Here is a 26,656-nt window from a genome sequence, read left to right on the forward strand (position 1 = left end):
ATTTTACAACAGCTAGAGGGTAAGTTTTTTTTATTTTACAACAGCTAGATCGTAAGTTTTCCATTTTACAACAGCTAGATAGTAAGTTTTTTATTTTACAACAGCTAGATCGTAAGTTTTCCATTTTACAACAGCTAGATAGTAAGTTTTTTATTTTACAACAGCTAGATCGTAAGTTTTCCATTTTACAACAGCTTGATGGTAAGTTTTTTATTTTACAACAGCTAGATGGTGAGTTTTGGTGGGGCAACCATAAATGCATCGCATTCAAAATGCAACCGACATGATAAATTAGTAATTAAACCCTATTTAGCTAAACAAGTATTTTTGCCATGAATGCCTAAGAACTTCTAATGTAAAGTAGTTTGCCATTTTATATGACTGCAGGCAAGGGCTATACCTAATTTTCTGTATTGATGTCTAAAAGGCTTCTGTAATAATGTTTATTATTCAGAAAAGAGCAAATTTTCGACTTTTACATATAAATTTCATTTTTGTTTAATTTGACATGAGAACTGTGCGAGTTGTATGCTGTTGCACTATTAATGCAAAAAAACTAGTTTTTGGCAGGCTTTGACTAATTAATTATAATTTATTTCTTATTTTGTTTGACCCTATATTAGTTAAAGGTGTTTTTTTTCAATTAAATCAGTCTGTTTTAAAAAACTACAACATAAAAACATGTTGAAAACTTGGAAGCTTGTTTTTATTTACTAACAAATATAAAACGTGTGTATTCACATTTCCGTAGTTCAAGTTATGTTTTAAAATTAAACATCTTTTTCATTGTCACTGTCACTGGTCCATGCTTCACTTGATATATCACCAGTGGAAACATCTTGAATATTTACCACTGGTAATGCTGGTTGATCATCTTGGTTTAACTTAGATTTCTTACGTGCCATATCATACCCTTCAAGTCTCCTTGTCTTTTTCCTGGTTTTGCCATCAGGAAAAGCAGTTAGAAAGAGATTGACAGCATGGGAGTAGTCCTGCTTTTCATAACCACTATCTTTTCCACATATTCTCAATAAAGCTAGCTCTGGTTTGTTGTTTAAGCGTTCGCTGCGTTGTTTTTTAGTAAAAGAGGAAAATATATGTTCCACTTTAGCATTTGTAAAAGGAAGCACCATACAAATCTCAACAATTTGCAAAGCATTACTAATTTGTAACTTTTTCTTCAAACGAAACAATTGTTGCCAAGCAACCTCATTTGAAGACTGCTTGAGGAAAAGCATGTGATGGCTTTGTATTGTACGTATCTCTGTCTCCACTCTTCCAAAAATGCATTTATTATTGGTTAAAGGTTGATGAAATCTCTCCTCCACCACAGAATATGCTTTCCTTATTTCTTGTACTGACATTGCTCCATAAGATGCCACATCTAACACCATTGCTGCGTTTACAAAGATTGGATCTTTGGTCAGATTTTGCAGCCTGCTTGTTAGTGATTCAACTAATTCATGAGCCACTGTGCGCAATTCTTCTGATACTGCTTGTAAGGTTGCATCCAGGCCACCAGTGCACTCACTCAATTTGTGACTATGAAAACTATATGTTGAAGAATCCTCAGATTCTTGTATGTTGGGAAGAACATTTGTGTGAAGGAACTGAAATGCAGAGCTGTCATTAAGAGCTTTTCCACCATCGTTCTGTAGATTTTCCATCAAGCATGTAATAGATGACATAAATGCTTGAACTGCTGTAATAGTACAGGGCATGAGCAAGTTTACATCTTTTAATGCAAGAGAGCATGGCTTAACCATATTTAACACATCGTGTTTGACAGCTAGCATGATAATGCTCTTTAAAGAAGTGCATTTTCTCTTCACTCCTTCCAACCTGGCTTTGTCCTTTTTCATTATGTTGTTATGTGGAGAAGAGAGTTGGTCTGAACAAAATTCTATCAGTGTTGGTAAGTTAAATAGAAATGTTTCAATAGCTGTGATCTGATGGCCAACCCAGCTTGAACCACTTAGATTAAAACAAGGTTTAAATCTAAGATGAGGCATACCTGTAGAAAGATAAGTAGTTAAAATAAAGATAAAATGTTAAACATGCATAAAATCCTACCTAGAAAAGCTGCGGTTCTTTTAAACAGCCTCCACCTTAGAGACGAACTCTTGAATAGGCCATACACCATTGTCATAAGTTCATTAGCTTCTTTGCTGGCTGCACTTGAATCAAATGCTTGGTGGATTGCCATCTCAACCTTATGAGAGGGACACGACACCATTACTACATGGTCGCCTAAATCTTCTCTTTCAAGACGATGTACAGCCTTATTTGTGGATGTCGCATCTCCCCCCAATCCAATTTCTCGTTGCTGCCGAATGAAAGTAAAGCCAGCTTTTTGTACAGATTTATTCAGGGCCGCTTTAAAACCCGCAGCGTCGATATCTTCGAGGTCCTCGATTGATAAAACATCAAATGTTGGCACACCACCTTGGCAAGTTTTAATTACGAATACTTCTTTTTTATCATTAGGTTTTTTTGCACTAGAACAACCATCAAATAAAATACTGAAGTATAATCTAGATCTAGTATTTAGTGGCTCTGTAATATCCTTTTCCAGTATAGCTTGAGACAAATATTGCAAAATTTCGGATGCTGCTTTGTCGTTACGATAACCTAATCCAAGATTGATATCAAATGTTTCTTTATTGGAGAGAAACTGGCAAACTGTTGGGTAGAGTCTAAACGAAAGTGTATTTGCCGCCATGAAATGCACAACTTGAAATTTTTTGATTAACTGTTGTTTTTGCTCTTCATTTAGTATTTCCTTTATCTGTCTTCGATTAATTGGAACAGTGTTTTTGGATGGGCCTGGAGAGCCATCCTGGGTATTTGCTGCTTCTCCTAGTTGCAGTACAGCAGTTCTGTGCTGGCCAGAACTCTCTAAATGTTTTATTGCATTGAATTTTTTTATGACTCCAGTACCATCAACCCATTTTCGCATTTGATTTACAACTGCTCCGTGAACCGTAATTTCATATTGGTCAGCATAAACCTGTTTGCACAGTTTGCAGTAGATTTTCGTCACGTTGCCTTTCTCGTTCTGTTCATATCCAATTTCTGGTAGATTCCATCTCTCAACCACACATGCTTTGACCATTCTTGCTGGCCACAACTTCTGGTTTGATTCGTCGTCAAAATGGACGTGTTTTGTTAGTTACGAAGTTAGGAACTTAGGACACTGCCAAGCAAGCATAAGCAATGGCGCTTAGCTATTTTAATGCTGAATGCGCCGATCGTGTAGTGTTTCCAAATCTGTGGCATTTGGCTAAAGCCGCGGTGAATTTCGGGTGTTGCCATAAATTATTTGTTGGATTTAAGTTTTACAGCATATGAATATTTGCTTACCAAAATATTTTTTTTATCAAATCACGTTTGCTGATATCGCCGTTTTGAAATACAGGAACCAGAGTGACGAAGTAATATACGTAAATAATGTATGTTGTCCGTTATATCATAATGAGAATGATATTTAATATTTATGTGGGATTTACAAATTTTTATCAGTTGTTGTGGATAAAACAATTTGTCTTACGCAAACTTAGTTTATGCTCAATTCAATTCCATAGCCGCGCCGAAGAAATACGGATGGTTCGCGAAAGAGAAAGGAGAGCAAAGGCACGTACCACGTAGGTATTACAGAAAAAAAGGCTCTCTCGCGAACCCACGAAGGGAAAGTTAGCATAGTTAACGTGACGTTTTGGGTATTTCCCTCCGCGTGCTTTTTGATATTGCATTCGTGGCTTTTGCGATGGCCGTTTTAGGTCTGCATGGTTTAATTTTCTACATGCCACCGAGTTTTCGTTAATTGTATGTATGTAATGTACTTTATCCTCGCGTGGTCAGAAAGCGAAAGTCGTTATAACACGAGTGTTCTGTTTTATACAGTGTACGAGTTACCATGTATTTACTATGTGGGTGATTATTATTTTTTTCCCTTTTTTTATGTATGGCTTATAATTTGGACAACACATTACTGACCACTGGGTTGGAGCAATTGTCGTAATGTGGCTTGCCCAAGGACACATACAACAATGGTAGCAGCGACGAACCTAAGTTCATTACCTCTGGGTTAGAGGCAGGCGCGTTAACCACTTTATCACGGCGACAGACAATTAGTTCGTAACTTTTATTCCCGCCCAAACCTGACTTATAAGTTACCTAAATTAACAACAGTTTTGTTTATATAGCGCCCGTCGCCACCGACATTCTACTTAATCTCAACCAAGCTGGTAGCGCGTACGCCAGGTCGTTCGGCGAAGTACGAGAGGAAATAGAACACGCGCTCGAAGCAGCTAAAGCACGTCTGCGGTGTTTTGCTACCGTGTTGCCATGGATACAAGACATGTACAGAACGTCGTCTGTCGACCGAATGCTAAAAGGTGACCGTTAAAAATTCCAATGTTTTATTTACGTTTCTACCGCGATTGCACCAAGCTGTGAAACCATACGCCTTAATTAAACTACTTTTAAGAGGCCCTCCTTTCAAGGAGCTTTGCACCCGCTATACAACGCTACATATAGTAGGCTGGGGAAAGATAGGACACCTTTAGCACACATTAGATAAATATCCTGATAGTGTTTTAAACAATTACCAACGTTCTATGGGAGTTGTGAGGATACGGTTTCGTTATCGTTGAACTTTTTTTGTTTACTACCAAATGGGACAAGAAAATAGAATAAAAAACTGTCCCATCTTCCCCTGCCCTACTATAACTACCAATTAGTAATAAAATATAACGTATTTTTAAAAACCAATAATCAGAGGTAGTACATAGAATTTACATATAGTAGGATGGGGGAAGATGGGACACCTTTTCATTCTATTTTCTCGTACATTTTGGTAGTAAACAAAGAACATTCAAAGAATTATAAAACCTTGTCTTTGCGACTTTCATACCCCGTTGTTAATTGTTTAAAACACTATATTTTGTGCTAAAGGTGTCCCATCTTCCCCCACCCCACTATAGAAAGTACAATCATCAAAAAACATTATACCACAAGTTTAAACGTTAAGTTTCTATTTTCAGTGTTCCCCCCACTTCTTCATACTGTGTTATTAATCTGGAAACACTCAGATTATTACCATGACCCGAAACCATTTGCCCAACTTCTAAAAATGCTTTCTGATGAGGTTAGTTTTTAATATACTTTGGCCAAATTTCTCTAAAGATGGCTGTACACAGTATCCGAATTCGCTTGCGAAGTCAAATGCACTTGCGAAGTCAAATGCAAACCCATTACCGAGTTCCGCATGCGGCAGCGAAATCCGGACAAAACAGACAAAACGGAGGATTTCCGGATACTGTGTACAGTCACCTTAATGCATATTTTATTTATAAAAATTATAACATTATTATAACAGAATCCCTATATAAACATTTTATCAACATAGGAATCTTACAGACCAACCTAATGGGGATAAGTTAACTGATTGTTTACCCCAGCAACAAAAATTTTAAACATTGCAATTATCAAACTTAAAAACTGGGTCACTTTTTTTATACAGATAAACAATTACTTTTTTCATCTCTGGTTTATAATAGAAGTATAATGCAATAAAATGGCTCTTGTTTATGCGACATAATTTGATTGTATGGGGCTTTATACACTGATTTATTTGCGTTTCTTTTCTCCTTGCATCAGGTTGTTGCCAGAGCCCGAAGCTTGGTGGGTGACAATCCATTTGAAGACACACAGCACTCATATATTGCATTAAAGGATGCACTACGACTGTGTGCAGCATTCCGAGGAACCTACCTTGATTTTAAAGTAAGAAAACTGTATTTCTAATTTAAACACCCCCCATCGTGTACAGGTTGTGTCCTAATGCACACTTTTCTTATGTTTAGAATTTTAATATGCTTAATCAAATGTTACTTACTTAATTTTAATATTGTATACTCTTTAATTTGTAACGGTCCCGCCTTTTATCCAAAACATTATTTCTTTTTAGTATTATCATAAAGCGTGTTTTAACAACTGTTGTTTTACCGTTACTACATTGCGGACTATTTCTGCGATTATTCCTTTTCTTCATTCGTTATATAAAAATCCATCTACATTACCCTATTTTTCATTTAGGAAAGAGCGAATGCCTACAACACCGAGAAAATTGAATCCACAGTTATCACAATGGCTCGATTACGACCAAAAGATAAAAACGTTCTCTTTCGAGCGAAAATGTACGGACCTACTGGGTACCAACAGTGGTTATCAAGGGTTGATCAACGAGATCACGAGGGTAAGCTCTTGGTTGATCTGTTTAAATGTGATTTTGATTTTATGGTAGAAATTGGTAAATTAAACAAAGTGTTTGTTAAAAAAAAAATTTAGAATTGTTACACTAACTTTTTCCCGCTTCGTTCGTTATTTTTTTCTGGCTTCTTTTTGTTATATCTATTTAATGTGCTTTTTTTGTACTTGTATGTTTTTATGGTATTAATATTTTTCTATATGGGTGAGGTCCTTTTTGTGGACTTGCGTGGGATTTAGGCCAGATTTGGCCATTACCGCAACACCCAGGAAGCTTTTGTATGCCATTCTTTCGATTCATTTAATATGTATATTGAACAAATTCTAAAAATGAAAGTTTGTGGTCTGTATAAAATTGTGGGACTTTGATTTTAGATGAAGAAGGTCACTGGGTTGATTCAGCATGGCCTGCTCGTAATGACCGATGCTTTAACGGGCTCAGTCGCTTCGTAGAGCGATGTAATGATCTTCTGGATCTTGTGGAAACAACCAGACACTTCCTTACTCTTGAGGAAGCAGCAAAGATCGGAGGAGCGGGTTCTCGTGCCCTGGATGCGCTCATCTCAGATATACACCAGGTTAAAAGCATTTACAGATAGATTAAAATAATAAGCTTAAAATTTTTGACAAAATAGCTTAACAATCATTTTTAGCTTAAAAATCATTTCGTATTCCTGACTGTTTTTTAGTATTTGGCAGGAGGGAAGACGGGACACCTTTAGCACATAATATCCTGATCATATTTTAAACAATTAATGGAACTGAACGGTCTATGGGAGTTGTGGGGATACAATTTTATAATTCTTTAAATGTTCTTTGTTTACTATCAAATGAGTCGAGAAAATATAATAAAAAGGTGTCCCATCTTCTCCCATCCTAATATATTTCATTTTTCATTTTGAAACAGCTTTACCTTCTTACTCATTCTTTAGGTTTTTATTCGCACAATACGTGACTTTACAAGTCACAACCATGACGTGCTGACTATTGATGAGAAACAACATTTTGAAAAGGCGTTTTTCAATTATCGGTCAGTTATAAAAACACTGGAACACAGACTTGCTGATGTGCTACGAAAGTCCATAAAGAACTGCCCAAATGCAATGTCACACTTAAGGTGGGAAGTTTACTATTTTATGTGACATATAATTTCAAAACTTTATAAATACAGAAAAAATACGAATTAATAAAAAAAAAGTTTCTAAATAAATTTGTCAACAAAACTCACAAAATCATTGGTTCTTTAATGTTTTTGTGTTTTTAATTTCAAAACTATATAAATACAGAAAAAATACGAATTAATATTAAAAAAGTTGCTAAATAAATTTGTCAACAATACACACAAAATCATTGGTTCTTTAATGTTTTTGACATAACTTGTAACCAAAGCAACTCGTACTTTTTTTGCAAAATTAAAAATTACTACACAAAAAAATTAATTATTAAAAAAAGAATAAAAAATCATGCCTAAGTATTTTTTAACACTTAGTGTAGTACTTTAAAATATTTTTTTGCGACATTAAAAGTAGGGATGTGTGTAACTGGACATGTATTAAAAAGCTTCTGTGACCTGAAGTGTGAAAATTTGTTTAAAAAGTATTTTTAAAAATGAAGTGGTCATAGGCTTTACTGAAAAATTTTATTTTGGGGTTTAATATAATCTTTTTCTCAAAACTTGAGCTGGTTTGCAAAAAAGCTAAGGTTACAAAATTAGTTGTTAAAATTTTTCCAGGTGTTAAAAGTCGTTAAAAAAACAGGTAAAAAATTACCGGCGTTAGGTTTTTTTTTTCAATTTTTTTTCTCAAAACTTGAGTTCCAAAAAATCTATTCATCACAAAATAAATTGTCAAGTTTCTCGAATTCCTGTATCTATAAATATGACTTACTATCCAGGGTGCTGGAGGTGTTTGAAGGCATCAGTGCTCGCGAACTGCTACAGAAAGAACTACAAACAGAAAACCATAGCTTGATTATAGAACTCACTAAAGAATTCCGTTGCGTCAAATCCATGTTTGAATCGTCTCTGCCAAACGTACCTCGTCACTTAAATATGCCGCCAACTGTTAGCAAGCTTGTATGGGTGAGTGGTTTTGGTATTTTTGGGTGAAATTTCATTGATATATTTTTGATGTTGTAAGCTGTCTAAAATGACATTGCTCCAACGTATATAACATAGTACTGTGGGGAAAGATAGGACACCTTTTCCACATAAGGTCCAAATAATCTAATCGTGTTTTAAACAATTAACAGCGATCTATGGAAGTTGTGAGGATACAGTTTTATAATTTGTTAAATGTTCTTTGTTTACTATCAAATGGGACGAGAAAATAGAATAAAATTGTGTCCCATCTTCCCCACCCCACTATAATAATAACTTTATTTGTCTCTTCGATTACGGTAGCTAACATTTAAATATATATTTTAAACGAAAAGACAGGATATAGGGACGAAACAACAGTTGTTTACACATATTGTGTAACTCCGAGTGTAGCGGAGGCAGGGATATCTTAATATTTTTTGAGAAAATAAAATACCTTGGTGGTGCACACGAAAAATTCACAGTCTAAAACTGGTATCACGCTAAAAAATTAATAAAAATCATTTTAAATTCGCAGGTTCGATCAATGAAACAACGTGTTGGTGTCCCCATGGCCAAAATCCGTCAAGTTTGCCCTCATGCACTTGAAAGTGACCTCGGCTGGCAGCTACGTGATGCGTATACAGAAACAATGAATGAAGTGGAAAAATATGAAACAAGACTGATTACTCTGTGGTCCAGAAGTGTGGACTCTGACCTGAGGTGAGTGACTGCAACCTTTTAACTAGTTTACATAAATAAATAGACATTCTTATGATTTTCATGTAATATTTAAAGGTTATGAACAATAATATATGCATTATTGAATAATGTATATTATGTAGTATCCCTATATAAAGTATTGGTAAACAAAATTATCCTTGAAGAAATCAGCTTTTTATGTATATTTTTCAGATTCATGTATTAACTGTATAAAGAGAATTATATTCCGCTGGTGGTATCCCCCAATGTAATAGATAAAGTGACTTTTCTGGTATAAAAACAATACTTTTAGTTAACCAACTTTTTGGCTGATATATGACAAATGTATCTAAAAGTATAGCAAGCTAAATTCTGTGTTGCATGTTCAACGTTCCTCGCTGGTACCATTGTAGGCGCATGTTGCCTGGGCAAGACACTTAACGGCAATTTCTCCAACCCAGTGGTCACTAATAGGTTTTCCAAGTTATCAGCCATACATAAAAAAATGAAAAAAATTCATAAAAATAATCACTCACAAAGTAACATACATGGTAACTCGTAAGCTGGCACGAGGTGTATGAAACAGAAAACTCGTGTTATAACGACTGCCGTTTTCCAGCTACGCGCAAACAAAGTTAGTTACATTCATTCTCTGTAGCATTTTAATGACTTGTAATAAATTCTGCTTTCCTCTGTTTGTCCAGCGTGCCTCTCCCGTTCTGTTGTTTTTAATGTTCGTAGATGCAGGTGTTTGTGTTCCTTGGTTTTCTCCATTCCATTACTTTGCTATATTTTTATACGCTTCTTTTGCAGAGACTGACGATGCCTTTTAGGCGAAATATATTTCTCTATTACTACTAGTGGTTGGACTTGATTTTTGTTGGTTACGTTTTCGTAGCACCAGATCATTACTGTAGCATTTTATTTTGGTTGTTTTTGATTATTTGGTAAATATAAAAAATTAAATGCAGGGATAGGTTGAAGCAAGCAATACTGGCAGTTGAACAGCTCAACACATCCCGTGATCAGTCACAGTTATGGGTTTCCGATACCCCTCGAGACCCTTCTGACCCCGACCTTGAAGTGCCGCTTGACCCCGAAGACAAAGGTCAAAAGGTCGCAGGGTTAAAGGTGAACCTGGATTCGAAATTGCTGGAAATGTTAAGAGATGTTCATTACCTGCAAAAGCCACCACACAATGTAAGTTATTTAGCTTTTTCAATATATATATATAGTAGGGTGGGGGAAGATGGGACGCCTTTAGCACATAATATTTAAATATCCTGAATCCTGATCGTGTTTTAAACAATTACCAGCGGCCAATGGAAGTCTGAGGATACAGTTTTATAATTCATTGAATATTTTTGTTTACTACCAACTGCGACAAGAAAATAGAATGAAAAACTGTCCTATCTTCTCCCACTCAACTATATATACATATTATTTAACTTTTCAGTGGTTAAGGCTGCTACAATGTGGGATGAGAAAACATGAGTTTTATGTTTGTTCATTTATAATTCTGTTCATTTATGAAGTCTTTTATATTGTTTTATTGAAACTAATTTTTGTGCTTTTGAGATGCCAGTGAACCACTAATTTTAAAAAATAGCTGCTAATTTTCTTATTTTCGTGTTTTAAATAATAAGATTCTCGCTTTTTAAATAATATAATTTCTTGACTTTTTCCCATACCTTTTATTCATATCAGGTTTTAACGACTGTTATTTTGCTACTGATTCCCTTCTTTCCATTTTTTAAAAACACATGATTTTCGCTTTATAAATATTATAATTTCTTTTCAGGTTGTGATTCCGCCTTCTGTAAAATCTCTTCTGAGATCCGTGGACAGCTCGGTCCTCCAAACACGATCCACTCGTCTCCGCACCATTGTCTCCAAGTACAACCACGTTGTACAATGGATGCAGGATCATGAACAACTCCTCTTCGAGAACAAGATGAGGAAGGTGAGAGGATACTTGTAGAGAATGAAAAAACGTCTAAACATTGATTAGAAAGAAATCTCTTGATTTTAATGAATAATTTGGAAAAAATTTTAGAGTGGTTTAACTACACTTTTGGAGTGTTTAACAGTATTACTAGTTCGAAAAAATAATTAACTAGCGAAGTAGAAGTAGCCAATACATATATCTGCTGTTACATATACATACGAAAAATTGAACACAATAAATATTATTACCATTCTTACAAACAATTTAATTTAAAACCCTAAAAATCACTCACAAAGTTATATACGTGGAAACTTGTGGTTGAGCACGAGGTGTTTAAAACAGAACATACATGTTAGACTGACTGTTGTTGTCCACCATGCCATGATAAATAAATCTCATTTGTTCATTTTAAGAACTTAAATATAGAAGGGTGGAGTAAAATATTGTAGGACGGGGGAAGACGGGACACCTTTACCATATAATATCCAAATTTTCTGTTCTTGTTTTAAACAATTTACAACGGTCTATGGAAGTCGCGAGGATACGGTTTTAAATTTCTTTGAATGTTCTTTATTTACTACCAACTTAAACGAGAAAACAGAATAAAAAGGTGTCCCATCTTCCCCCACCCTACTGTAGGACATATTATATTTACAAAAAAAGTATATTTACAAAATAAAATACCTTCATCCTCAAGACTCTAAAATAGCGTTGATAATTATTAAAAACAGGATCATGAAATATAGCGTATAAGTGCTAGCAGAAAGTAACTTACTTTTATCCTCATGTGGCCGGAAAACGTAAGTCGTTATAACACGGGTGTTCTGTTCATACACCTCTTCCCAGCTTAGGAATTACCATGTATGTTACCTTTTGGGTGATTTTATGTTTCTTTAGATTTTTTTTATTTTTGTTTATGTGGCTGATAAATTGGACAAATCATTAGTGACCACTGGGTTGTATCCCATCTTACCCAACAGTACCAATATCTTCTAGGTTGGTGAACTAATAGCAGAAGGAACGGAGAATGTGACTTGGGGTTCGGCTGATTTGGATGATTTCCTTGAGAAATGTTCATCTATTATATGTGATGATGTGCACAGTATTCTCACACGCGTTCATAACAACTGGGACAGGGTGAAGGAGATGTCAAAGTCTTGGTCTGAAGGTGTGTGAAAATAAAGTGCAATGAAAAAATAGCTGTAAATTTATTTTTGTCTGTTTTTGCAATTTATTTTGTTCAATTGGCTTAGTAGTTAAATCACTTGCATAGCACCAGAGGGTACATGGTTCAATGCATACTGCTACTACAATTGTGCACGAGTGTCTATAGACAAAAACACTTAAACGTCATTGCTCCAACGCAGTGGTCAATAAAATTGTTCAAATTGTCAGCTATACTAAAAATACAAAAACGAACTAGATTTTACAAAGTGACATACATGGTTACTTGTAAGCAAGCATGAGGTGTACAGAGTAGAAAATTAACCATCATAATAATTACTAGCATTGCCCCGCTACGCAAGGGTAAATAAATGTTTTTTATTCAAATTTTAGTTTTAACAAAACAGAAATAGTGTTAAACAAAGTTCAAATGCTAAAAATAGTTTATCCCTGTTATACCATTGTGGGCGTATGTGTCCTTGGACAAGAAACTTAACGAAAATTGCTTTAACCCAGTGGTCACTAATGGGTTGTCCAAATTATCAGCCATACATAAAAAAAAATTAAAAAAAAATCTCTAAAAAATAATCACCTACAAAGTAACATACATGGTAACTTGTAAGCTGGCACGGGGTGTATGAACACTCGTGTTATAACGTCTGTCGTTTTCCGGCCACGTGAGGATAAAGTAAGTTACATTCACAAATAAGTTCTAAACAACTCTAAATAAATTTACTTTTTTTTTAGGTGCCCTTGATATTTTTACTGGTCATCTGATGAGTAAGAAAACAAAAAGCCTCCATGAGTTACTCCAGGAGCAATCAGACTTAGATGAACAATACAAGATGAAACTCATTCCAAGTGGACTTGAAATACATAACTTACTTCAGGATTCTTTTAATGTAAGTTTTTCTGTTACCAGGTAATAAGGATTTTTTGATATTCGATTTTTATTTTTTTTATTTATGATTTTTTTTATTTTAAAGAAAACATAAAACTCTGGTGTAAAAATAAAGGTTTTTCCTTTTTTATACCAGATCAACAATTTGAAAGTTTGGATATGCTTTGTTTTAATGAGTATCGTTTTCAGAATTTGTAAAAAAGGCCGTAATTGCATTGTACAAGAAAAACACCGAAAATTTAAATATTTCTAAATTCTAATACATGTAATATTGTAAATTTTTAAAACTGGGCTTTTTTTAAAAAATTAACAGGAGTTGTAATATTTCAGGCAGTTGAGATGAGTGCGGCATCTCCAGCGTGGCAACTGTACACAGCACAGATGGATGCCATGGTACTTATGGCACTCAAGAGCAGCATACTTACAAGCTTAGACGCCATGTACACTATAATAGCTGATAGTTCTACAGAAGAAACGCAGGAATCGGTAAGAATTAAATTTTTACTTTAATCAACTGAGTTTTAAAACTGCAAATGTTATCACTAACTGTACAATAAAACTAATGAATGTACAGATATATGTACTGTATAGCAGTGCTCTTCAACCTTTTTTGGGTTGGTGAACCCTCAAAGTTGTTGTGACGAACTCATGCACCCCTGATTGCTTTAACTTAAAAATAATGACATTTCTCGATTCCCAGTTATGCAAATATAGAATTCATATAAAAAAAACTGAAGGAAATCGGATAAATTTGTTAAAAATGTTCAAAACTGAATACTATTGCTGAAAACTGTTGAAGTTTGTGATGCACCCTTGTATACCCTTTTGTTCTGGTGCACCCCTGGCATGTTTTTGTGCACCCTAGGGTGCACCGTGCACACCGGCTGAAGAGCACTGCTGTATAGCGTTGGTGTTTCTCTTGTGAGATACAAGTTTTTGTTGTCATTATTTTATTAAACTGTTGTTTTATTTAATTTTTTTCAGTTTTGCAGTAACTGGGACATAGTTTTTCTAATTTTTTAGTCATGTAATTTTAAAAGGGTGATGACAAAAATGTGCCAAAGAACATGTTATGGCATAGAACCCGGGATTTTGCTCAAAGTTTGCCTATTACCCCATTTATAGATATACAAAAATCTTATAATAAACACGGCCTTAATCTTGACCACTTCCTTTTTGCTGATCTTTGCTCAAATTATGGAAAGGAAATACAAAAATCTTTACAACCTTAAAAAAATCTTTCAGCCTTAATATAGATCCTGTACATTGGGCTGGTATTTTGTGACTTTTGTAAAATTAATGAATTCCTCTTCCAGGTGAGCATTCTTGAGATTCGATTGGAGCTTGTGGAGCAGACCGTGTCCTTCTCTCCTCCTCTTGATCGCTCCTCATCAGTTGATAACGTGGAGGACGCAGTTTCTCAGTGGTTGTCATCTTTTAACAAGCGATCAACTTTGATAAAAAGACTCACTGTAAGATTTCTCTGTTTCTAATAGAAACACACAAAGTGTAGCATAATAGGACTTAATGCAATAGGAATTAGCCATTTTATTTTAAATAACTAAACAAATATTTCACAAAAAAAAACTGCAAAGCATGGTTGAATCTCAAAATGTCTAGTCCGAAGCGTTTTATTGAAATAATGATATGTGATACAGTTACATTATTTTATTTAAACTCTGAGTAATTTCTTTGTCAGTATGGTATATAATAAATTGTCCAGCGCCGTGGCGTAGTGGTTAGCGCGCCTGCCTGTAACCATCAGGTAATGGGTTCAAGACCTGTCGCTGCTACCATTGTGGGCGTATGTGTCCTTGGGCAAGACACTTAACGACAATTGCTCCAACCCAGTGGTCACTAATGGGTTGTCCAAATTATCAGCCATACATAAAAAAATGAAAAAAAATGAAAAAAAAAAAAATAATCACCCACAAAGTAACATACATGGTAACTCGTAAGCTGGCACGAGGTGTTAAACCCGTGTGATAACGACTGTCGTTTTCCGGCCACGCGAGGATAAAGTAAGTTACATTCATTCATTCATACATTCAATAAAAGATTATTTTTTAATAAATTTAACTGCACGTCTGCACCAATTGTGTATTAAGTAAAATGTAGTTTCCTTCCCTTTCAATGCAAATGTTTCAGGGTCACAGAAAACAGTAAAACAAATATAAAAACACTGTTTAAAATAATACAAACAAAAAAAACAATTTTTTTGATTTTTTCGTTGGAATTTTTTAAGCTTTTTTCGGTTGAAACAGCAGCCAATTTTCTGTTGGAAGTTTTTATACAAAAATTTCTTAGTCCTTACAATTTTTTTTTCATATCCAGGACCCTGAGAGCTCTTACTCTGAGTTTTTATCCAACGACCAAGATGTTTGGGAGGTGGTGGAAGAAATACAACACGCAGCTGAGGAGAATACAACAAAATGCAAACAACTCCTTTCTATATTTGACAATTATAAGTAAGTTTACTTTGTACTACACCTGTTAACAAAGAGTTACGTTTTTTTTTATTTCTAGTGTGTTGAGTTGTGTAGATTTGGTCTATGTCACGAGTAAAAGTTAAATTTGTAATCAATTGTCATCAAAGTTAAATTTGTAATCAAGTGTCATCAAAGTTAAATTTGTAAGCAAGTGTCATCAAATTTAAATAAGAGAGTAACTTGATTTTACAAAATACCAAATATTTTGATTTATTGGTAAATAATTGACCTTATTAGTGATAATTGGGTTAAAAACTGATTTTTTTTACCATGTCTTGTTAACAGACACATATTCTCTATTGGTAGCAGCATCAAGCTCCCAACCTCATATTTTCTACAGCAGCGAACAAATTTTTGTGCAATTTTTTTTCTAAATAATATTTCTTCATTGCAGATTTTTATGGGTACAAGACGTGCAACAGTCGTTCACAGACTTCCTTAACGGCCGGCCCTCCCCTAACCCACTGCGTGTGTCGAAACAATCGCAAGGCAGAAGAAGTGATATGGAACGAGCCAGACTTTCAACACAAAGGTATAACTTGGATATGAAATAAAGTCATAATACTGTAAAAAGATGTACAAGTTACACCCTTTTTATGTGGTATACTATAATTTCAGTTTTTTTAAATTCTAATAAAATTATTTGTCAAATAAAGTTATAATATTGTGAAAAATGTAAGATAACCTATGTTAACAAGACATGGCAAAAAAGTGGTATCATATGATTTCAGTTTCTAAAACTCTGATAATTTTTTATGAATTTTTTTTTAGGGTCAGGATATTAGGTATTAAGCCCCAATGCATATTATTGTGAAAAGTTGTACAAGATAGCCTGTACGAAGTATATCTATGTTTTCAGTTTTTAAAATCCCGCCAACGTTTATTTTTTTATAAAATTATTTTTTTTTTTAAGGTCACGTTATTCAGTAAGAAGCCCCGACGCAATCAATGAAGCAGAACGTGCATTCCTTACGTCCAATCACAGCCTGCGGAACATAAGCCGTGGCACGGAGCCGGACGGCACTGTCGTGCCAGGCCTCGCAGAATTTGACGACGAAATTGGGATTTATCGGACCGCTCGTGACAATATTCTGGCTCTGCCTGATAGGAAACCTGTTGGTTGGCTTCTCTTCGATTTCCAGCCGATTAAACAAGTGAGTTATAAATACATGTAAAGTTGGCTTATGGTAGTATATGCTTAGTGTCTGGTGTTATTTATTACATTAAAGTTATGAAATAATGACCTCTAGTGTTTTTTCTGCATCAAGAAGTTAGCACACTGTTATAGTCTGTCATATTTTTGCATCTTGCTCACAAATTAAATTTTTACAAATTAAAAAAAGTTTGGGCAAGACATTTAACAACAATTGCTCCAACCCAGTGGTCACTAATGGGTTGTTTAAGTTATCAGCCATACTTAAAAAAAAAGATATAAAATCTCTTAAAGATATTACACCCACAAAGTAAACGTACATGGTAACTCATAAGCTGGCACGAGGTGTATTAACACCCGTGTTATAACAACTGTCGTTTTTTATCCACACGAAGATAAAGTAAGTTACATTCATTAATTCAATTCAGGTTCTAACAACATATGCAAGCAAATGGATGTGGACTTTCATCAAATACTTGTGTGATCAGGTAATTTGTTCTTTCTATTTTAACAAATTCTTTTAGCAATAAATTCCTAAACCTACAATCAGATTGTCAAAATGAATTTAAATTTGTACACTACTGGCTTAAGTTTAAGGCATAGCTTTTCCTGCCAAATTTTTATAATTGTTTTAATCTGTTTTTTTTACTGCTTGTTGTAAATTGTAGACATGTTTTATACCTTTTGAATGAGCTAAAAAAAATTTTTCGTAAGTGTGTTATCATGACTGTCATATTGCCTGTTATTTCACAATGTACATATATACACCCATTTATGTATATATTAAGATATGATATGTTTATCTTTACACAAGTTATAATTTTAGAACAAATATTACTCTGTACTTTAAAAAGTATAATTTAGACGCATACAGTAATACAAGCATTAAAAACTTCATATAATTTATTTCTAACTCTCCATTTACTCTTTTCTAAAATTTACAATTTTTTTCAATTCAGTACATTTTTTTGCTAAAATTCCATTTAAATTTTATCTTAAATTCAATTTATTTTTTTTCTAAAATACCATACTTTTTTTAAATTCTATTTAAATTTTCTCTAAAAATTAATACAATTGCTTTTTTAAATTCCCTACAAGTTTTTTACTTTTTTAATTTTTAGGTGACAGACTCCTTAGACACACTTGCTGACTTCCTCGCGAGGACAGAGCCAGAGATTGAGAGCATCACTGGTGAGGAGAGAGACACCGCATCATTTATGAAGATGATGAGACTCTTCAATGAGGTTTCCGCTCAACAGCAGGACATGGATGGGAGGTAAACTGGTTGGAACTAGTTTTAACAGGATTTGAGGAATGTAGAAAAAACCATGAAATGATATAGTAGGGTGGGGGGGGATGGGACACCTTTAGTACATAATATCCAAGTTTCCTGATCAATTTGTAAACAATGACCAATTCATGAGAGTCATGAGCATACCGTTTTTTAATTCGTTGAATTTATATTGTTTACTACCAAATGGGACAAGAAAATAGAATGAAAAGGTGTCCCATCTTTCCCCACCCTACTATATACAGGAGTTTTTAAGACATTTACTAAAATTTGGCTGATAAACATTTTTTGAAATATAAAAGTAAAATATATTCCGTTTAACAGTATTAAATCTTAAATAAAAATTCTATTTGAATGAGAGACTGACAATGCCATTTGGGCCAAGTATATATCTTTTAATATTATACAATTGATTTGACTTGATTTTTGTCCGTTACATTTTCGTAGCACTAGGATCTAATACATGTTGTTTTTGATTGTGTAATCTGTCATCTTATTTTTAATGTTGCGACAAATATTTTTATAGGTTTTCAGTCATGCAGAGGACAGTTGATTTGCTTGAGAAATATGACATGAAACTTCCAAATGAAACACAAGAAATGTTCAAATCGGCTCCTGACAGATGGAACCATCTGAAAACTAAAGTCTCATTAGCTAAGCAGAGACTTGGACCTCGAATACAGGCATGTCACTTATTATACATCATAGTTATCATGACAAAAGTAGATAATTTGATCACACACATTTTTCATAAAAGTAGCATTTTGTAATATGAAAAATAATATTTGAAAAAATCTAGCTTACAGTATTTTACACAACTAATTATTGATTTATATTAAACCTACTACACACACCCATCTATGGCTCAACTATGTATCACCCTGTGGTAGTAGTTTACTTGCTATCTCGTCTTGCCCCGATAACATTCCGGCGCTTTTATTCCTAATGCCTCGCCGAGTAATTAACACTTTTGTTGTGTCGTGTTATACGCACAGTCGCCAGTACACGTACTTTGGCTCTGCTTGTTTGTATAGACACCTAACAGCAGGGTAAAATCTGGGGCGACATTGTTAAAATACAGTTACACAAATAGTTGTCAAACATAGGGAACCTCATTGATTAATGTGGTGAATGCAATATACTTTGGCTCTGCTTGTTTGTATAGACACCTAACAGCAGGGTAAAATCATATAAAGCAGCAAAATAAAGCAGTATAGTTCTGTTGTATAGCGTTTACTTTAGATGTATTATATTGTTATTATATGTTCGTAAATATCCATAGTTTTAGTTTGTTCAACCCAAATATAATAAGTTACTTTATCACATATCCAAATCGCTAGAAAATTTAAAACCATATTTTTCTACTACAGGAAGAGTCAGACAGAATAACCTGTGACTTGTTGAGATTCAGTGACCGTGTGGAAGCTTTAGCAACCGAGCTTCGAACATCTGACGTTTTTTCTCGAGAATGCCCGATAAGCGCAGCCAACCACACTATTGATGCGTTTGCTCGTAGATTAAAACTTCTGCAAGCTGAAGCACAAGATTTGATTGAGTTGCAGGTTAGTTTTGGGCAGTAAATACTTTAACAATAACTGTATTTCCCATAATCTGTAAAAAAAACTATATTTTTGGCAAGATTTTTTAGTTGTGAAAATTGTTTTGTGTAGATTGCATTTTTTTGCACTCATGAGATACTATTATATATGTATGAATTGCAAATACAATTTTTTATTTTATTTTTATTGCGCAAAAAAACGATTTCATAAAGTAAAATAAATAATTTCTTAAGTAGAAATTTAAAGTGATAATAACTGTCTGGACAGTTTATTTTTAAAAGGATTGACCTCAAGAATGTAATGAATAAATACTCTAAAGCATACCTATCTAATACTAGTACTACTACTTCTGTATCTCATTTTTCGATAAATATAGTAGTATAGGGGAATATGGGACACCTTGAGCACATTTTATCCAAATATCCGGATCGTGTTTTAGTCAATTAACAACGGTCTATGGAAGTCGTTAGGATACGTTTTCATAATTCCTTGAATGTTCTTTGTTTACTACCCAATGGGACCAGAAAATAGAATGAAAAGGTGTCCCATCTTCTCCCACCCTACTATATCTCAAATTAGTGTTTCCTTTTTATTTTCAGGAGCTGCTTGATACTGCAGTGGTGAATTTCTCAGTGTTGCCGCAATACCAGCGTGACTTGCGCAACCTTAAACTTGTGTGGGATCACGTGTGGATGGTGGAGGCTGAGCAGAGAGAATGGAAGATGAAACACTGGCAGAAAATCGACACCAAACACCTCCAGCAAGCTGTGCAGAAGCAAAAAGATCTAATTCAGTCACTGCCTCCAGAGGTAGCAATTAATAAACTAAGTTTTGTGATGCCTTGTGCCCTGGTTTAGTGGTTACATTCATTCATACCTATTAGTAGACCAGGACTGTACCCATTTAAAATTGATTGGAATATCCACCAATAAAATTTGAGTGTAAATTTAAATTGAACAATCATGATAAAACATAATGAAACTTATGAATAGATTCAGATAAAAAAAAACTGGTAGATTCAGATACAAAGTTTGTACATTTCACAATAATCATTTTTTAATACACTTGTAAAATTATTTTCCTTTACTTAAAAAAATCTGTTCGTTGCATGTCTAGATAGCTGGTAAATATTTTAATTTCTTATATTTGAAAATAGTAGTAAGGTTTTTGTTTATTTTTACCAGGTAACAGATTGGGACGTGTACGCGGGCATGATAGCTTCTGTCACCGTGATTGAGCAATGTCTTCCTCTTGTTGAAGATTTGAACCACCCAGCCATGAGGACGAGGCATTGGAAGCAACTTGTCAGGATTACAGGTAACTTTAAAAAAAAAGTAAAAAAAAAAAAATTACTAAATTAAAAAAATATTTAAAAAAAAAGTAAAAAAATTTACAATTTGTTTAAAATGGTAATTTGTGGGTAAAAATTCAAGTTTAAACAAACAATAATATAATATTGTATATTAGGTATTATTTTCGCAATTTACTTCTTTAGAGTTTTTATTAATGCAGCAAAGAGTTACATACATGGTATATTATAAGTGAGGACAAGGTGTATAGGTATAAAAAAATAGAAACACCTGTGTTAGATTCTGAGGGTGCCGTCAGGAGGTTATAACAGGCTTTATTTATAGGCGCTAAATTTTTTAACATTTAAAATAATATAGTTATAGTTATACACACATCTCATTGAAATAATCTAACTCATTGTTCCTAATGTTTACTGATGAATGCAGTGCAGAAGATCCCTGGGAGGCCTGCCTACCCTGCCTCCCTAGGTTTGGCGCCTAAGATTTTATTCGCTCTATATCACCTGTCAGTCAATCATTCTTTCTATGCCACCTGTCAATCAATCATTCTTTCTATGCCACCTGTCAATCAATCATTCTTTCTATGTCACCTGTTAATCAATCATTCTTTCTATGTCACCTGTCAATCAAATAAAAGAATTCTCTTTTTCACAGGTGGTTTGCTACAAACTGATACCGACAGTTTAAGGAAAATGGTTGTTGGTGATCTGCTTGAACTTGGTTTGCAAAAACATGGAGATGAAGTGAAGTCAATCGTACAACGAGCTGTGAAAGGTCATTTTTATTTTTATTTTCAATATCGAAAAAAGTTTATCATTTCGGTAGTTATTAAATAGAGACGTGTTTATTTGTTATGTTATTGGCCAGGTTTTGTAGTTTAGTAACTGGTAAGCTGACATCAGGTGTATGGTGAACACCCGTGTTATAACAACTGTTGTTTTCCGGCCACGCGAGGATAAAGTAAGTTACATACTACTAGTACAGTGCTTCTCAACCACCGTCCGCGTCAACTTTTCCACTAGTCCGCCAAATATATTACAATTTTATATCTCAATCGCAAAATGCAAGATGCTGAAGTCTTGTCCATTGATTAAAGAAATAAAGCAACAAATTTTAAACTGATTTAGTACTTCGCTAGTTCCGTAATTTGCAGCACTGTGACGTAACATAGAATTCATGGTCTACTTTGGACTTCATTGTACGTAATTATATTTTGGGTTGATTTTTGAAGGCCAATGGTCTGCAAATTTGTTTTTTTATTTTATCGGCCGCAAGCTAAAAAGGTTGAGAAACACCGGTTTCGTAAGTGTAAAGTAAAACTTTTCGTTTTTTGTTTTTACCAATGTTAAATTTTTAATTTTTTTTCACAGACTTAACCATTGAAAGTTCCCTGAAGACATGCGAAGAAGTTTGGCTGAGTAAGGTCTTTGAGATTCGTCCTCACACTAGAGGGCAGTCTAAAGCTGTTGGACCTGATCTGGAGGCCGGTAGTGAAGTCACGGGAAGCGAGATGATGCCTCATGCTCTTCTGCAGACACACGAGGGCAGCAGGTGAGAATTTTGTGATAATTTTTTTGCTGTAAATTTATGTTTCTTAGTTAAGATAATTATGTAAATTTATGTTTTTTAGTTAGTTAAATTTTAAATTTTTGTCTCTTAGGTGATTAAATTTATATTTCTTAGTTGAATACATTTTAAATTTATGTTTATAATTTTATGTTAGTTTATGTCTCTTAGTAAATGGGGGAAACTATGTAGGATTTTCCTGTTTTATAAATTTTTTGTTTAATATTTGATGTAAATTATTTCTCTTGGTAGTTTTAATTATTAAGGTCTTCTTTATTTGGTTGATTTTTTTTAAATCTGATTAATTTTTGGATTAATTCTTAATTGTGAAAAAATGATCAAACTGTTTGGTGTACACTTAACTGTATTGATGTAAAAATGCAAACATAATTGATGTATAGTAGGATGGGGGAAGATGGGACACCTTTAGCACAGAATATCTAAATATCCTGATTGTGTTTTAAACAATTAACAACGGTCTATGGGAGTCGTGAAGATACGGTTTCATAATTCTTTGAATTTTCTTTGTTTACTACTAAATAGGACGACAAAATAGAATGAAAAGGTGTCCCATCTTCCCCCACCCTACTATACATTAAATGCACACTTATAAGTTAAAATAAACTTATTCATACTCATGTAAGTTGATCACATAATATATATTTTATATTTTAACTGAATTTTCAATAATTTTTATTATTTTTCAATAAGTTGGTAAACTAATTTATATTTTTTCTGAATTTTCTTTAACTTTTATAATTTTTTTCCAAAATTTTAACTTTTTTAAAAATTTTTTTGCAAATTGTGATTTATAGAACTGGAGGTACTCGCACAAAGAGCATGAAGAGTGGTCCTCACAGTCGATCCTCTGATAAAACAGGAGGAGGATCAGTATCTAGAGGAAGAGGAGGTGGGAGGACATCAGTCCTCTCGCTTCCAGTAAGCCTCCTCAATCTCGTGGATGACCCGAGTCCGATCTGCCTCCTCAAAAATGTGGAGAAGATTTTTTCAGAGCTTGAGCATCATCAGGTAAGGGGATATTTTGCTAATTTGAAATTTGATTCTTTAAGGGTGAGGGTCCTGTTAAAAAGGTAACAGGAGTATAGATTTTAACTTGAGACCTATTTTTTAAAGTTTGCAAATTTTTAGTATAATTTTTATACTATTGGTTGCAATTTAGTTTTTTTTGCATTTTTGTTAAAGTCTTCATGGGTCTACACTTTTTTATGGAGTATTGTTCCTACATCAAAGCGTACCAAAGGTCTTTGCATTAGAGCTAAGTTAAAAAATACTCTTTAAAGTTCTGTTACAAATTCCTAACTTCCTAAATACTTAGTAACAAATAAGCGGGCAGGAGATTTATAAAACAAAACTTTGTGTTATAAATACTGCAATAAATTTATTACATTCATTTATTTGAGTATGTGAATGAATGTAACTTACCTTATCCTCGCGTGGCCAGTAAACGACAGTCGTTGTCACACGGGTTTAACACCTCGTGCCAGCTTACGAGTTACCATGTATGTTACTTTGTAGGTGATTATTTTTTGGGAATGTTTTATTTTTTTTATGTATGGCTGATAATTTGGACAACCCATTAGTGACCACTGGTTTGGAGCAATTGCCATTAAGTGTCTTGCCCAAGGACACATACGCCCACAATGGTAGCAGCGTCGAGCCTTGAACCCATCAACTCTGGGTTAAAGGCAGGCGCGCTAACCGCAATGCCACGGCGCCGGAAATGTGATGAAAATCAACATTTTAAAATATATCAATACAAATTTTCTAGGTTGAGTTGAACAGAATGCAGAGCAACAGTGCCATTGGTTCATTCCTTGATGAAGTAACAAAGTGGCAGAAGCGTTTGCACCTCATCGAAGCTGTGTTGGAAGCTTGGGTGAGCGTGCAAATGAAGTGGGTACAACTTGATGACGTGTATTCAGGTGGGGGTTTAATAACCTTAAGCAATAAATTTTATTTTAATATTTTCGATTTTTTTTGCGATTTGTAATTAAAATGCATGGAATTAAAAATTGAGTTTAAAATTTAATTTTTTGAAATTTTGGTTTAGAGCTATGCACAGGCTACAGTGATTCTGCAGATTTTTATTTTAAAATTAATGGTGAAAATGGCTGTTTATAGATTGGTTTTATATTTGTTATGGTTATATCAGTTAGAGCTGCTGGCATTGTTTCACGTTTATACTAGAATTGTGTTTCATTTTACTATATTCACAATGTCGAAAATTATTATAGTCCAAAATATAAAGAGATTTTAAGGAAATCAAACGGCAAAACCTTTGAGTTTGTTAGTATTTTGTTTAAAATTTTTGGACAGAATAATTTTTCAATCAAATGTCTTCTTGCTCAGCTGTATTCTTTATGTTTTATTTCTTCACAACTGTTAGGAAAGCTCTATTGAAGCAATTGCTGTTATAAACACAATAATGTATTCTGCACATAGAGGTTTGTCCCGGCGCCGTGGCGTAGTGGTTAGCACGCCTGCCTGTAACCATTAAGTAATGGATTCAAGGCTCGTCGCTGCTACCATTGTGGGCGTATGTGTCTTGAGCAAGACACTTAACGACAGTTGCTCTAACCCAGTGGTCACTAATGGGTTGTCCAAATTATCAGCCATACATAAAATATGAAAAAATCCCCCAAAAAATAATCACCCACAAAGTAACATACATGGTAACTCGTAAGCTGGCACGAGGTGTTAAACCCGTGTGATAACGACTGTCGTTTTCCGGCCACGCGAGGATAAAGTAAGTTACATTCATTCAGGTGCTGATGTCCGAACTGCACTTGCGCATGAAGCAAACATGTTTGCTGTGATGAGTAAAGACTTCAGATTACTGATGAGAGCTACAGAGAAAAACACAAATGTTCTCCAGAGCTGCTCCAGAAAAGGTGAAAACACTGTATTAAAAATTTATTCTAGTTATAATTATTAAGTATATAATGATTTTTTTTACAAATTAGTGAAGTAAAAATTATCTAATTTTTATTTAGTCTTTTCAATTTGGACAACACATTGGTGACCATTGGGTTGGAATAATGACCACTCAGTGTTTTGCCCAACATCTAAAAATGGTATTAGGAACACTGAGCCTCTAACCCAAAATCATTTACAAGTCAAACAGTTTTTTTTGCTACTTTTTATTATTTTTGCAAATTTTTATCATTTTTGACAATTTTGCCAATTTTTAATTTTTTTTTATCATTTTTGACAATTTTTTATCATTTATATCCAACAGGTCTTCTTCCAATGCTTGAGAAAATGGATATTAAAATGGAGTCGTGTCGTCATGCCTTGCTAGGCAACCTGGAGCGACGACGTCAGCGTTTCCCCCGTTTCTACTTCCTCTCTCCCGAAGATGTAATGAACATTGTGTGTTATGGATACGACCTCGATGCTGTTAATAAGTGAGTAAAATATAAATTTTAAATGAAACTGTTACTTAGATAATACTTTCCAAGTAACTGAACATTTTTAAATTTTTCATTTGTCAGTCATAACAAAAAAAATAAAAATGGTTGATATGTTGCCCAGTTTTTTAAATAAAACTATTACTTAGATAAAATTACCCAAGTAACAGAACATTTTTAAATTTTTCATTTGTCAGTCATAACAAAAAAATAAAAATTGTTGATATGTTGCCCAGTTTTAAAAAAAAACTATTAACTAGATAATATTATCTAATTACTGACTATTTTTAATTTGTCCATTTGTCAGTCATACCGAAAAAATAAAAAATTGCTGATAAGTTGCCCAGTTTGTGATTTATAAGCAGACACAAGGTGTTTAGGGCTGCCCTTTGAGGAGTAAAATTCATGCAATCTTTGTGGGCGTATGTGTCCTTGGGCAAGACACTTAAGGACAATTGCTCCAACCCAGTGGTCACTAATGGGTTGTCCAAATTATCAGTCCTACATAAAAAAAATTAAAAACAAAACCCCCAAAAAAGTAATCGCCCACAAAGTAAAATACTTGGTAACTTGTAAGCTGGCACGAGGTGTATGAAACAGAACACCCGTGTTTAACGACTGTCGTTTTCTGACCACGTGAGGATAAAGTAAGGTATATTCATTCATGCAATCATTGTGTATAAAACGACTTGCAGGCAATGGATTTGTTATTGAAGTCCAATTTATCTCAGTTCCTCATATAGGATCTTTCTTCTGTTTATTTAGGTGCTGGATAACAGGTTTACTGTTAATGGA

At 34.1% G+C, this 26,656-nt stretch overlaps 2 protein-coding genes across 2 annotated transcripts in view; one reads left to right on the forward strand and one right to left on the reverse strand.

Moving 5' to 3' along the window:
• Nucleotides 1-26,656, forward strand: part of LOC149729789 (uncharacterized) — a 77,501-nt gene that overhangs the window by 4,623 nt on the left and 46,222 nt on the right. The window contains exons 6-34 of the mRNA XM_089886674.1: nt 4,206-4,397; nt 5,046-5,149; nt 5,662-5,787; nt 6,100-6,259; nt 6,646-6,848; nt 7,203-7,387; nt 8,164-8,350; nt 8,886-9,070; nt 10,021-10,249; nt 10,851-11,012; nt 11,994-12,165; nt 12,909-13,063; nt 13,393-13,548; nt 14,379-14,534; nt 15,397-15,530; nt 15,946-16,083; nt 16,465-16,705; nt 17,133-17,192; nt 17,826-17,980; nt 18,522-18,678; nt 19,366-19,557; nt 20,154-20,363; nt 20,739-20,871; nt 21,519-21,638; nt 22,235-22,415; nt 23,246-23,459; nt 24,220-24,373; nt 25,217-25,342; nt 25,690-25,858. Coding sequence (XP_089742800.1) covers nt 4,206-4,397; nt 5,046-5,149; nt 5,662-5,787; nt 6,100-6,259; nt 6,646-6,848; nt 7,203-7,387; nt 8,164-8,350; nt 8,886-9,070; nt 10,021-10,249; nt 10,851-11,012; nt 11,994-12,165; nt 12,909-13,063; nt 13,393-13,548; nt 14,379-14,534; nt 15,397-15,530; nt 15,946-16,083; nt 16,465-16,705; nt 17,133-17,192; nt 17,826-17,980; nt 18,522-18,678; nt 19,366-19,557; nt 20,154-20,363; nt 20,739-20,871; nt 21,519-21,638; nt 22,235-22,415; nt 23,246-23,459; nt 24,220-24,373; nt 25,217-25,342; nt 25,690-25,858 — 4,756 coding nt within the window. The remainder of the gene's footprint in view (nt 1-4,205; nt 4,398-5,045; nt 5,150-5,661; nt 5,788-6,099; nt 6,260-6,645; nt 6,849-7,202; nt 7,388-8,163; nt 8,351-8,885; nt 9,071-10,020; nt 10,250-10,850; nt 11,013-11,993; nt 12,166-12,908; nt 13,064-13,392; nt 13,549-14,378; nt 14,535-15,396; nt 15,531-15,945; nt 16,084-16,464; nt 16,706-17,132; nt 17,193-17,825; nt 17,981-18,521; nt 18,679-19,365; nt 19,558-20,153; nt 20,364-20,738; nt 20,872-21,518; nt 21,639-22,234; nt 22,416-23,245; nt 23,460-24,219; nt 24,374-25,216; nt 25,343-25,689; nt 25,859-26,656) is intronic.
• Nucleotides 685-3,566, reverse strand: LOC149729790 (uncharacterized). The gene is made up of 2 exons (XM_089886643.1): nt 2,074-3,566; nt 685-2,014 (listed from the first exon to the last, which is right to left on the reverse strand). The coding sequence occupies exons 1-2, from the start codon at nt 3,113-3,115 to the stop codon at nt 771-773; spliced, it is 2,286 nt and encodes a 761-aa protein (XP_089742769.1). The 5' UTR covers nt 3,116-3,566; the 3' UTR covers nt 685-770.

The sequence above is a fragment of the Ciona robusta genome, chromosome 10 (assembly GCF_009617815.1).
Source record: "Ciona robusta chromosome 10, ASM961781v2".
In the NCBI taxonomy this organism is placed as follows: Eukaryota; Metazoa; Chordata; class Ascidiacea; order Phlebobranchia; family Cionidae; genus Ciona; species Ciona robusta.